At 46.5% G+C, this 12,903-nt stretch overlaps 2 protein-coding genes across 4 annotated transcripts in view; both read right to left on the reverse strand.

Moving 5' to 3' along the window:
* ITGAE (integrin subunit alpha E) overlaps positions 1–7,432 on the reverse strand; it is a 33,973-nt gene extending 26,541 nt beyond the window's left edge. Inside the window, exons 1-2 of the mRNA XM_025214830.1 lie at positions 7,284–7,432; positions 731–845 (exon numbers count right to left, since the gene is read on the reverse strand). Of these exons, the coding sequence (XP_025070615.1) occupies positions 731–845; positions 7,284–7,317 (149 nt within the window). The 5' untranslated portion in view covers positions 7,318–7,432. The remainder of the gene's footprint in view (positions 1–730; positions 846–7,283) is intronic.
* A 3,044-nt stretch (positions 7,433–10,476) lies between these two features.
* The window catches only part of LOC102387624 (transient receptor potential cation channel subfamily V member 2), a 13,883-nt gene continuing 11,456 nt past the window's right edge, over positions 10,477–12,903 (reverse strand). For all 3 annotated transcript variants that reach the window (XM_006033105.3, XM_025214868.1, XM_025214869.1), the window contains 2 exons: positions 11,907–12,001; positions 10,477–11,249 (listed from right to left, as the gene is read on the reverse strand). In XM_006033105.3, coding sequence (XP_006033167.1) covers positions 11,161–11,249; positions 11,907–12,001 — 184 coding nt within the window. In that variant the 3' untranslated portion in view covers positions 10,477–11,160. The remainder of the gene's footprint in view (positions 11,250–11,906; positions 12,002–12,903) is intronic.

Genomic DNA, 12,903 nt, shown 5'->3' on the forward strand with positions numbered 1-12,903 from the left:
CCATTCTGCAGAAATGCACTGCCGCAGCAGTGATCTCCAGACACTACGTGGGTTGTCTCCACATTAGCCTTCCTACTCCCCCAGCCCAGCCCAGCCCCCCACTTCTATTCCTGACAAACCCACAAGAACTGCATCAGTTTCTGTCTGGTTACGGTTTCCAGCCCAAGCTTGCGTCACACCTGGTAGCTGTGGGGCAGCAGCAGCTGCTGCTACCCAGAGATGACAGACAAAGCCAGGAAATGAGCAGCCTGGCAAACGTTGTAGTGGAGGGGTGGTCTAGTCACGCAAACTGCTGCCTGTACAGCACGGTGACCCAGTTATGGGGGGAATGCAAGAGTGAAAGCAGCTTGAAATCCAAAGCCTGTGAAACAAATGCTTTAATGCATAAAAGTTATGAAGGCTCCTAATTATAATGACTGGATATAAAAGCTAATTACTTACACACAAATTTATAAGGCTCCACAGAAGCCAAATGATGTTTTGCATCTCACAAGACCCTTTAAACTAGGGCCTGGCACTGTGGGTACCAGAAGCATGATGGGGATTCCCAGTGCCCCCCACGCCAGGGAACAAGCATCCCTGAGGATCTGAGAGGGGACGCTTACCAGGCTTTGACGCTTACCAGGCTTTGTGGCCATCAGAGTGCTGAAGAACCTTGGGCCAAGAAAGATGGTCTCTGTGAGGTGTCATCCACTTCTTGTTTGAGAGGGGGTTATTTCTTGACGCTTACCAGGCTTTGTGGCCATCAGAGTGCTGAAGAACCTTGGGCCAAGAAAGATGGTCTCTGTGAGGTGTCATCCACTTCTTGTTGGTGTCGATATTGAAACCCCTCAGGGGCTCAACGGCTGAAAACGAAAAACATCAGAATGGGCCACGACCTGCCAGGTGAGTTACCACTGCCCTGGTCACTGCTTACCCCTGGCCAGCGCCTTCAGCAAGGAAACAGCCAGGGGTATGATCCAGCTAAACCACAGAGCCTCACTGCTTCAGATCAAGAACTAGCACGGCCTTTCTGGTTCACCTTGGGAGACAGATGCAGTATGAAACATAATGTTGCTCTTTACTACTTCCCTTTAAATGAAGAGACAGAAAGCAGCTCCTGCTCAAGGGTTCAGAAAGTGCAGATGTAGGGAGACCATGCCCTGAAATACATCACGAGACAACCCTGCAGAGACTTTTAAGGCTTCAAACACAGCCTAATCCAAGGGGTGGATCCAGGGAGCACTCGGAGGGCTAAGAGCAGGTTAGCACTGGTCATTAGGAGGTCAGTTCAGTGCTGGAATGGACTGAGCAGGAATTAAGACCTGCAAGGCAGGAAACTTATCCATCCTAGTTTCAGTACAACTGGATTCCCTTCCCCACCCCATTCTTGCTCCCAGCTGGTAAGAAATCACTGTGGCTTGTGCAAGCCTCACGTCACTGAGGATCTTTATCAGTGAGGTCAGGACTGGTAAAAAAAAACAAACTGTTACTCAGCAATCTTGGAGGCTGAAAGCATTTGCCTGCAGAAGACAGCTTGGACAGCAGCAGGATTCACTTTTTCCAGCCCCCAACCATCCGTGCCTAAAACCCCCACCCAGCACAACTAAGTCTAGCGGGATGAGAGTGGAATTCATGGGATTTCTGCCCTTTTTGGTTCCTTTTTTGAGAGTCCTGATGAGAGGAGAAATGAATGCCCAACGTAGAGTCAGGTGTGGGGATGTGGATGCAGCGCTAGAGGCAAACCATTAAATACACAGCCCTCAAACGTCATGCATACTCCATGCTGTCCCAGACTGAAAATGTTAGTAAGCCGGACAACCTGAAAGACACACAGAACGTAGGGTGCAATGACAAACACCAGTTGAAACACTTGACTTCTGTTGAAATATCCAGGGTTTGCAGTGCCCTGACAAATCAGAAAACTCTGCGGTTTGCTCAGAGATGAGCCCCCAGGCCACTCTGGTTCCAAACTCTGACAGTGCCTTTGAGATCCTAAACTAAAACTGGATTAACATTTTGTAAGTTCTGCTGTGACCAGCCTGACCCGCCAGTGCAGGTTGCATAGCTTACATCCCCCTTCGAACAGTCATCCCAGGATTTTGTCCATTGTCCCTTCTGCTCTTCAGACTGTGGGAGAGTCAGATTCTGTTTGTGTTCACACCAGGGGCGGTGGTCCTGTGACCAAGAGCTGAGATGGATCTTACAAAACACATGGAGGCAGAAGCATTGCCCAACCAACCTGGCTGCCAAAATACAGCTGAGGGGTGGGAACTGAAATACTGTGGCCAACACAGTTTCCTGTAGCAGACTGTTCTTAAAGCTTTGCTTCTTCTTCCTCAGACATGCTACAGCGGCTTGGTGTGCAACTTATTTTGTAACTTGGGAGGCCTAGTACAGGCCACCTTTCTGCTTTGCAAATCCTGTGCTAGCATTCAGACACCTGACTCCTGCACTCTTGCATCTAACTACAGTTATTTGAAGCCCAGGCTTTTTGCCTCTGCTGCAGGCTGGCATGACATACCTGCCTCTGACACATGCATCATATGCAAGACAATCTGCAACAGCTTCATCCTGCTCTGGTTGCTGATTTGCTATTTGCATCAGAGCAAAGACTATTTCTGGCTCTCAAAGTGTTCAAAGAAAGCCACAGCCTATGTTAACAGCTGCATTTGAAGTAGCCCAGTGCTCCTCTGTTTCCACATGTGGCCCACTAACCTCAACGGGGTTGTACTGATGATACACAAGAGAATTTCATTCTGCGAGGAGGACCCCATTCCTCCATTCTGTGAGGACCCCATTCTGAGCTCAGTTAAATTGATGTTAACTCGAAGCAATTCCAGTGAATTCAATTAGATTAACGCCAGATTTATGACAATGTCATTTATATAAAATCCTGGCCCTGTGTAAATAAAGACAGATCATTACCACTACCAAATACACAAATATACATTAAACCATCCGTTACAGCCTGTAACATTTTCTACTTCTAAAAACACCAGTTGTGCTGATTATCAGCAATCCTTTGGCACTTGGCTCTGTGCTTGCAGCTCCATGTTATAAGCCTACTAACCATATATAGTTCCTGGGGAGAGATTTTCCAAAGAAAAGTGTGCTGGTTACATTGAAATGCATCCTTAATACAAACTGGTACACTGCAGACATTCCTGCAGAGCTTGTCACAATAGGAAGGATGCAGGACACCAAAGAAACTTTCCACTATTTGGATAGAAACAAGTTATTAAAGAGCCCATATGTGGATGTCCCTATGTATCGCTGTTATAATTCATGGGTCCCTGATCTTTACTGACTCATGAACTACGATACTGAGTCAGTAACACACTGAGGGCAACACTATACTTTGCTCTCTCCATCAACCTCTGTTTTAGCTTTTTATTATCCTGTGTGGCAGTGAGCAATGCTGGAAGGTCTATGGGGAACATGTTTCCTGCGAGTCTTGCGTTGGGGGTCACTGCTATAGTTGGTCTTGATTGCTCCTTCAAACTAATCCTTCTTGGTGATCCTCCCTTGTAATCTCAATTTACTCCCCGCCTGCCACCATCATCCCACCCTCTGGATTCACGTTGGTTCATCTTGTTTCACTTAAAGCTCGCAGTCTTGAGAACGTGCCTGTTAGCAAAACTCTGTAGGAGCTGACAATGCTGTAGTCACACCACAACAGACTCACTGCATGTTGTGGCTTTCTTTTTCAGTTGTCATAATTTGTTTCAGGTTTCCAATGAGAGAAAAAAAAAGGCTAGACACCATCTCACTGAGACGTGGGAAGCTTTATTCAATAGCTCCAACACTCAGGTCCTTGCCTTGGGCTATTGGTGCAAAAGACATCGCTAATGTTCCATGGGGTTCATGGCACTTAGAGACAGGTCTGCAGAACAAGGACAGGACTAGGGGGATGCTTCTAGAAATGTGCATCTTTGGTTGTAGCACTGATCTAATAGTGTCCAAGGATTATGGGATCACGTCGTAGCAAGGTTCCCTGTTTTGGGAGCCCTGTGCATGGTTCAGTTTCAGGCCTCTATTCTTTACTAAACAACAGGGGTGACAAAAATTGGCTATTTTTGCGGTTTAATTGCGTCACGAGGAGCTTTTTTAGGATTTAAATGAGTTTGCTATGTTGCAAACTAAGCCACTTACGCGTGCAATATTATAACATTGCAGCCTTTGACAGCTAATCCCCCCCCCGGGTGCCACGGGGGAGGCGGGCTGAAGGCAGAAGCAGTGAGGGGCCCGATCCTTTTTTTTTTCCCTCGCGGACCTGCCCACATCTCCCACGGCCGGGGGGCGAGTTGCCGGTGGGCTGAGCAGCGCCTGAGCTGCGGAGAGCCCCAGTCCTTCTTTTCACCATGGCGGCACCCTGGGGGGCTGCCCAGGCAGGCTACTAGCAGGCCGGTGCTGCCCCAGCCCGGGCTCAGAGAACTGTTGGATCAGGCTGGGTGCTGCCTGTGAGCTGGGGCAGCACCGGCCCGCTAGCCGCCTGCCTGGGTGGCCCCAGGGGGCACTGCCACCATCCAGGTCTGGGGAGGAAGGTCCAGGCCTCTCCCACAGCTCAGGGGTAGCTCAGCTTGCCCCCTGGCCATGGGAGAAGCAGGAAGGCTCCACAGGGCAGGAAAAAAACAAAAAAAAAAAGGATCGGGTCCCTCACCGTAACGCCCTTAAATTGAAATGGTGAAATTTTAATTGCAATTAAAAAAAACTCGCCATTTCAATTTAAGGAACTAAATCCCCGTCACGTGTACAAGCGGTTCAGGACTAAAAGCATAACAGTAATGCAACAAGGCCCCTCCACAGCTCAAGTCCCCTTACCAACTGCATGGTTTCCAGTGGGCACGGTTGGCCTCTGAGCCTCTCCTATCAGACATGGTTTTAAAAAACTACAACTGTGTTGAAATCACTTCCCCGTGGAAAGGCAGACATCTTCAAGTCAGCAGACAGGTCTTAAGCAGACAATTGTGCATGAAGCGACCCGGCAAAGGGAACTGGCTGTGGCAAACCTCTGCTCTTTTGACTGCTCATGTAATATGAAGTGGCTTAGGACTGGAGGCAGTGTGGGCTGGAGTGACTGCAGAGCTTGGAGCCAGAAACACTTATAATTTTCAGCTCAGCTTTGCCACCAACTTAATGCATACAAGCCAAACACTCCCTCTCTGTGGGTCAGTCTTCCCCCTCCTTGTAAATGAAAGATCGAACTAACTTTCCTTCCTTTGGCATTCCAAAGATGGATGCTTTAACATTTGTACCGAGCTTGAATGTGTATCATGGTTAAAAATATGTTGTAAAACACCCAGCAGCCTTTTTGTGCGTCACACAACTGAATTCTGTGGGTGAAACATCTCTAGAGAGTATATATTATGGAAAGATCTGCTCAGAGGCTTCTAAGCACGTAATCAAGACATGCTTATACACGGAGCCCAGCTTTTGTCAGCTATTACCCAAGAAAGCACAAACCACATGCACGAAGGGTGACACAGAAAGTAGAAAAGTGCGAGAGCAGAGCTTCTGTGTGCTCAGATGAGCAGAGAGTACAACCCCCCTCCACTTCAGCCCCTCATTTTAGTTCAGCCTTACATAGGCTACCTCAAGACAGGAGAGAGTCTAGGGAATTTTAGCTGGTACTGTAAAAATCCCCACACAACAGTTGCATGTTTAATAGACTGAAAGTTGCTTATGTCAACTTTGAGATTGAGTATTTTATCCCACGTCAGAGGTCTCTGCCAGCACAAATGGACAATACACTCCCCTTCCATGGCTGTCCTATGAAAACTACTTCAGATTCATGCCATTTAATATTGCACATGTAAAAAACTATATTTAAAGAACGTTATTGTGGCAAAGCCAAGCAGTCAAAAGCTAGGATACGTCAGACTTAAGGTTACCTCTGCAAGGCACTCCCTTGAAGCCAACATGCCATCTCTGCCAATGCCAAGCTCCTGCTCCAAAGCACAAAAGTGCAACAGATTCTCAATTAAGTGGCTGCTAAGCACCATGAGGAAAGCAGCATTTTTTTGTCATTTATTTCTTCCTCGTACATTTTGAGAATTTGGAATAATTTTGCTGAAAGGTTTTGAAAAATAAAATCAGCCCTAGGCAGACAGGCATGGAAAAATTCTGCCCGATTGGTTAAAGCTTGGCAAAACAGTTACAATAGTGTAAGGGGGATATTTCAGCCGGGATGGTCCAGAAATTATGCAAAGTTCTCTGCATAGTTGTGCTGCATATATGGAGGTGTGTGTGTTAGCCAAAGGGCTGCAGATGATGAGTCCCCTCATCTGGCCTCTCGCAAAACAATTCGCAATACAAAGTGGGGTCTCCCTAGTGTCAGGCAACCTTAATTTTTTTAAGCACTGCTTTCCAGCTCTCTCAATAACGTCAGGTTTTATAGTCTCTGAAATCCTGACCTTTTGTCAAAATTCTATAAAAAACAGATTTTTAAACCACTTCTTGTCTTCATTTATATTTATCGTCCCATGTCCAGGATTTAGAAGTTAATTTCCTAATTCCCGTTTGCATCTTATTTTACATTGACTGCATTTTCCAAACAAAAGGACTGAGAGAAAAAAAAGTTCTCCTTTTGTCCTGAATATTTTAGCGTACGTAATAGGCCAAACCCTGTGGGCAACAAACTGCTGAAAGTCTTCACTGACTGGCCCAGAATGAATCGGAAAGGGTAGGAAAAAGGGGGGATTTCATGAACATAAAGAAAGACAAAGATTTCACGAACATAGACTTCTCTTAGCTAATGGCCATACAAGCAGAGAGATACTTCCACTAACTCAATGTAGATTTTTACTGGTGCAGTTTGAAAGCAAAACTTGACCCAGATATAGCCTCGGTTGATTCATTATACATAGCAGTGCAGTGCATCTGTCTGCCTGTCTGTCTGCTGAGGCACTTATATGACCCTCATTAATCAGGGATTTGAGCAGCTGTCCCATTTATAGTGACTGAGCCCTGTGGATACTACCAGCATTTACTTTTTCCATAAAATGGCAAGAACTGTCACACACTAAGATAAGCTGCAGGAATCACATTGGCTAATTTTGCTGAAGCACTAGAATGAGAAGTCTTGAAGCAAGGACTTGTACACAGGGCACCCAGGACAAATCCCCAACCCCTGAAGAGTCCTAAAAACAAAAAGCGAATGCTGTGGCTCTTAACATCAGCGCTGCACATATAAAGTACGTACTCATCCACGCTGAGTGAGAACCAGGAGTGCTCAGAATCAGTGCATGGCTTTTCTTTTCTACTTTATAGGTGGGGGAAAAAGAGAAATAATGCTCACTTACTTATTAGAGAGAGAAGGCACAGGAGGGACTTCATCTTTTCAATCGTGGCTTTAAGATGACTGATGCAGGACTGGAGATCCCACCAGACAATCTATCTGCACTCTGCTCGCAGATCACTGACTCAACTGCCTGTTTCAGCCTTGCTGCGGAGATACAGCTAACCTGGTGTGATGTGGATTTCCTAGTTGGGGTTCAATGATTTACTCATGAAATTATACTTCCACAAAATGCTGCAAGTTACTGTAAGGATATTTGAGCAGTGCCTCTATCTATCTAGCAGCAACTGCAGGAACTCATCATCATAAGATCCCTCTGGAACATGCCTGAAAACTTCCAAGGGAGATATCTGCATCCTTCTCCACATCCCAGGCTACCTACCCGGAGATGCCATCATCCTCTGAAGCATCTGGAAAAAACGTATCTGAATGTGCTCACTGCAGGGATTTAAACAGCACATCACCTTGTCACAGATATCACTTGTTTTAGACCCTGTTTCCCCTCTCTCCCCCACAGCCCTGCTGTTCGCTCTTTCTTGTACGTCAGTGCTAGTATCAGAAAGGTCAGCTCTTGGGAACTAAAATGTACCTGTTTTGCTAATCCTTTGATACTGGTGTTTGGATCAGCAAGTGAAAGGTCCAGCCATGCTTGTAAAACACACCTGTGTGCTGCCTTCTGCTTGCACTTGTTTTGTGACTGAACCCCAGCTGCACAGAATAAGCCCTATTTAGTACATGTTGGCTGAGCACTTTGTAGTAGTATTGTGGAGTGCTAATCACAAATGCCCTGAAAGCCTGCTCCCCCTCACATAGGCAATTATTAGGCACTGGAGCCATTCATCTACGTTTAAAATCCCTTAACAGAGCAGGAGATGAAACAGCTTTTGCAGAGAATGGAAAAGTTTTCTCCCTAGCTTCCAGCATCTGTATCTTTCACCAGCCCTTTCAGAGAGGAACTTACTCCTCATTAAATAAGGTTCATAAAACCCCAGTTGGCCCCTCTCGGGATCCTTTACTCCAAGGATCCCCAAAGTGCTTTATGAACATTCAGCAACAAACGAAGGGCCTCACAGCACAGAAGGCACTAACTCACTCCCATTTCCCAGATATCTGCCTGCTTATTTTGCCCTGAGGAATGTCCCAGCAGAAGAGAAGGAGAAACATACGTTAACTCATGTGTCTCTTGCACTTGAGCATGGCCTGCTCATGCTATCGTTCACTCTGCTGTGAGAAAAGTTTTCTCAGAAACATACATTTGAAAGAAAAACTCCAGAGCAATAATTTCTAAACACCTTTTCCCCTTGTCTAGCACATGCAATTCTGTCACCACAATGCTGATCTCAGCCCGAAATAAAAAGCTTTACCAGCTGTGTCAGTTGAAACATAACTCCTCTCAGCTCATTCAGACATGTAGCTGCGGCGTTGGCTTTTCAAAGGTTGTCTGTCTGTCTGACTTGGGGTTGAGCCCCTCGGCTTTGTCAGGTTTCAAAACCTTCCTTTGCTACCCACAAAAACAGAAAATGGGCTGCAAAGAGCAGACTGGGAGGGGAATGGGGTGGGGTATGTGAACACTTTGGCCTTCTAAAAGTCTAGACCAGAGCAGCCAACACGTAAATCTCTGAACCCCTGAAAGAAGAAGTAAAAAGCCGCTTCCCTTTTCCATTTACTAAGAATGGGGTCAGGCCAGATGATCTGTTCGGGTCCCTCCTGACCCTAGTTACTATGAAACAATGCAAGAGTTTTGTTTTTGCTTGAGAAGTTCGATAGGGTGCAAGGTTAAATGACGACTCCTTATCTTAATCCGATCAGGCTCTTGACACCGTGATGACTGCAAAGAATGCTTTAAGTTAAAGAAAAGATTGCTTCTCCCAGTGTGACATACTGTACGTGTATATGTGTTTGGCCTCCTTGGAGTAACAGCTTGATGCGTAGACTGCAAGGAATCAGAAAAGAAAGAAATGTACAAAGTACTTCAGGAAGAAATTGCATACACCTGCTCACGCCTGACCCCGGATGGAGGGATTATAATAATGCCTTCCAACTCTCCTTTTCCATGAGAGATGCCAGAACCTGGACGATGGTAAGGCTCTGGGTGCCCTGACTTCTGTCTTCTGTCCGTCTGTCTCCAACTCTTGTCTTTTGTCTTATAGTTAGACGGTTACCTATTTGGGGCAGGGATCTTTTTTTTGTTTTGTGCCTGGTCTGTAACTAGATCTCGTAGGCACTACAGTAACATGAGACAACAGCAGCAATGGTCGCTTCTCTTCTGCCAACGATCCTAATGATTTCCTTGTGCTTTGTCTCAGTGGGGGAGTTCTTCCCCCAGATTTAACATTAAAATGCTTTTTTGGGCATCACTGCTGACTACTTCCTCTCATCAAAGACACACCAGAAACCAGGATACTGGTTCTTAGCCCTTGAAGATTCTTGCGTGAACAAGCCCGAGGTCACCCTCTGTTGTACAGCAGCACTCATGACAGCAAAGGACCACTAGGCTTGAATTGAGCTGGACATGTTACAGGTCATTAGCTCTGCCCATGCACTTCAACCCTACTTCAGAGCGTACCACACGCCTTCCACGCCTCTAGGTTTCAGACTAGGGAGTGTGCCACTCCAGAAACATTTCCAGGTACAAACTCTTCCAGTGAAACACACCTCATGCACTAGGGCTGCATGGAAACTTTTCGAGTTACAACTTTTTTTTAATATAGGTCACTAAGCAGAGCCATCGTTATCTTTTCGTGCTCTCCAGCAGAATTCTACAGCACCTTTGCACGTGCAAAGTTATGTTGATGTTGTAACTATGCGGGGCAAGGCAGAAAGCCCACTGAGACAGGAAGCTGTTGAATGTGATGAATGTAGGGCAGCTCGCACTCGTCCGTCTGGCTCTAGTGAGCTCCATGTGCAAAGCTCAGGTGCTGCCCTTTGAAGAGACAGAGCAGCCAGGTATCAGAAATTCACATTTCTACTTTGTAGTTTCCATGAGCCAAGATATTATCAAAGCACATGATCTCCTCAAGTGATTCTGCCACCTTCATGTCAGACTCAGGTGGATGGTCCCAATTCTATCCAGCTGCTTACAGATACAGTCTTTGCTGAAGCAGAGGCTGTTGCACAGAGCTCAATGGTGCAGCCTTCCATGTCACCCCCAAACCAACAACCATTATCCTGCACAAACTCATGCAGTCAGTCAAACTCAAACCATATTTTATTCCTCCATCAAGCCTTTCATCCCAAAGCAGTTCAGACATAGACCAGCTGCAATGCAACCACCTCTGGGGCAAAGGGTGGAAGCCAAGTACATGCTGCACGCTGTGTAACACTGGGAGGGAAATCATTTTTGGCCACAAAACATGGGCAAACACCTCCTCTCACGAAAGGTTCTGTGGCATCAAAAGCCAGCCTGTGGTTAGAAAGGTCTTGTCTGTAAGATCTACAGATGGCAAACAGCACACACATAGAATTATCTGCCTCAAAAGCATCATGGGATGATTTGGCCCAACTGTTATTTTAATCTGTACCTCTCAAGAGACATTTCAAACCACAAAGTTGCCTGGGCTCTAAGATGTACAACCCAAATCTCACTGTCCCACACACACACACACCCCCCTGGACTTTTTAAAGCACTGTGCCACAAAAATGCCAGGCAGAAATGTCTTTTTTAGAGGAAATACTTCATTTGCATAAAAATATTTCAAAGCCACAAGCTGAACCACAGTTTTTGAGGAGATGCATGTTAATACTGATCGTTCTTCAGGTTCCTCCATCTGGCTATTAGGAGCCCTATAGCAAGAAATAATTCTGTTGCAGATATGGGGCATGCTGTAACCCTAAACCCTGTTACAGCCTCCTGACTGGTCCTTCTAGAAGCATCGTCTCAGTCATGGATCGATAGGTTGTAATAGAAACTGGTCCTCCCGAGCAGGTGTTCTGGATCGTGCCCGTAGCATCCAGCTCCACAGTCTGTCTTCTGTAATATAACAATGGCAGCCCTTGGTTAGCACTGCTGTAAGCCTCTTGGCCCTGCTCTCTCAATGCCAGCAATGGAAAACTGACCACAGCTAGAGGGTCAAAGGTTTGGTCCAATTCCGAAGTAAGATCCCACCCAGGTTAAGCAAACAACATATTTCTCCTGAAAGGGAGAAATCACCATTTTCCACATTGAGCTGCTTAACCACACAAGCGTTAAGAGTGGGAAGTGAGGAGGAAGAACAGGCCTACCTGAAACTCCAGAGGAAGGTTAGGGAGGCAGAACATGATTACAAGGTGCAATTGGATCAGGTTGCCAAGGTTACCACCCTGATTCTGGCTGCAGGTGCCACGAGGGCTGACAGACATTTTCTGCTAAAGACATTACTCCCTGGGCCACTGGCTGAGTTCTGACTTGAAAGGAAGAGTGGCCCTTACTTCATCTGCCATGCAGAGCCTGGATTTTAGTCTCATCCAAGTACTGAAAAGGTGAAAACCTACTCAGACTGTTGGATCTGGCCAAATCACAACAAAGCACCGTTGCTGCAGGACACTTCAGAGGTTGGAGCTTTATGGTGTAGGTATTTCCGATAGAAGTAAATCCTCCCCAATACGTGACGTGACCCATCACAGACAAGCAAGCCATGGCGTGACTTACCTACAGGGCTTCTTTCCAAGCTTCTGGTGTTCCCAGGATCTTCCTTGAGGACTCCCAGCTCCTTGTTCCAATTAGTCCATTTAAGCTCCTCCACTCTGGGGACATACAAAAAAATCAAACTTTTTTTTTTTTGGTCCCACCAACAATGACACACAGGGACAAGGGTTCTGACCAAAGAACTGGCCTCAGGGCTGCATCTGTGGCATCCCAACCATACTAATTCTGATGGACACTGGCTTTATCAGCACAGAGCTAAGGATTGGGCTGTAGAGGCAGGAGAAACTGCAACATACAAGGCTTGGTTAAGGATGGAGTGCTAATTGAGAGTGGTCTGCGGGATAGATGAGCTCCATATCTTCCTCTGAATTGTGCATAGTTCTGGTGCTTCAATAAAAAGACTCTAGACCCTGCAAAGGAAACACCATTAACACAACAGACTTTCCAGACTTGTCTCACAGGGAAAAGTCTCTTAACACAATGCAACTCCTATGACTCCGGTGTGCTCAGAGTTCAGCTCCCTCTTGGTGGAGGATAAGGGATAGTCCAGGTCCCTCTATCCCAAGGGTCCTGTGCACAAGAAGAGCACTGCCATCTTGTGGTCCACTGATGCCACAGAAACATTATTGAACAGTATTTGCTTATTAAAAAATGAAGTCTGCAGAAGTTAGTGCCACTCGGGTCACTGGTACTGCCTAGGCAGAGCGTTGCCAGCAGTCAAGCTGCCAGCAATGTTACCTGCTCAGAGCAGGGTCAGACAACACACCAGTAATGATGCCTGAAGCTTTGCTGCCCCACGGCTTCCAGCATTGCTCCCCTTGATGGAACTGCAGGTGTCCACGACCCAGGCGGGAAAGGGCACCAGCACAAATAAGACAAAGAGGGGCGTGGGTTTGGTAATTCTGCGGACTCAGGGCTGTGTCTGGCTAAAACTACTCAAGCTGATTTCAGGTGACTTGCATTCAGGAATGAGCTTACAGGACACATGGTCCCATTCCAA

The sequence above is a fragment of the Alligator sinensis genome, unplaced genomic scaffold (genome assembly GCF_000455745.1).
Source record: "Alligator sinensis unplaced genomic scaffold, ASM45574v1 scaffold1801_1, whole genome shotgun sequence".
NCBI lineage: Eukaryota > Metazoa > Chordata > Crocodylia > Alligatoridae > Alligator > Alligator sinensis.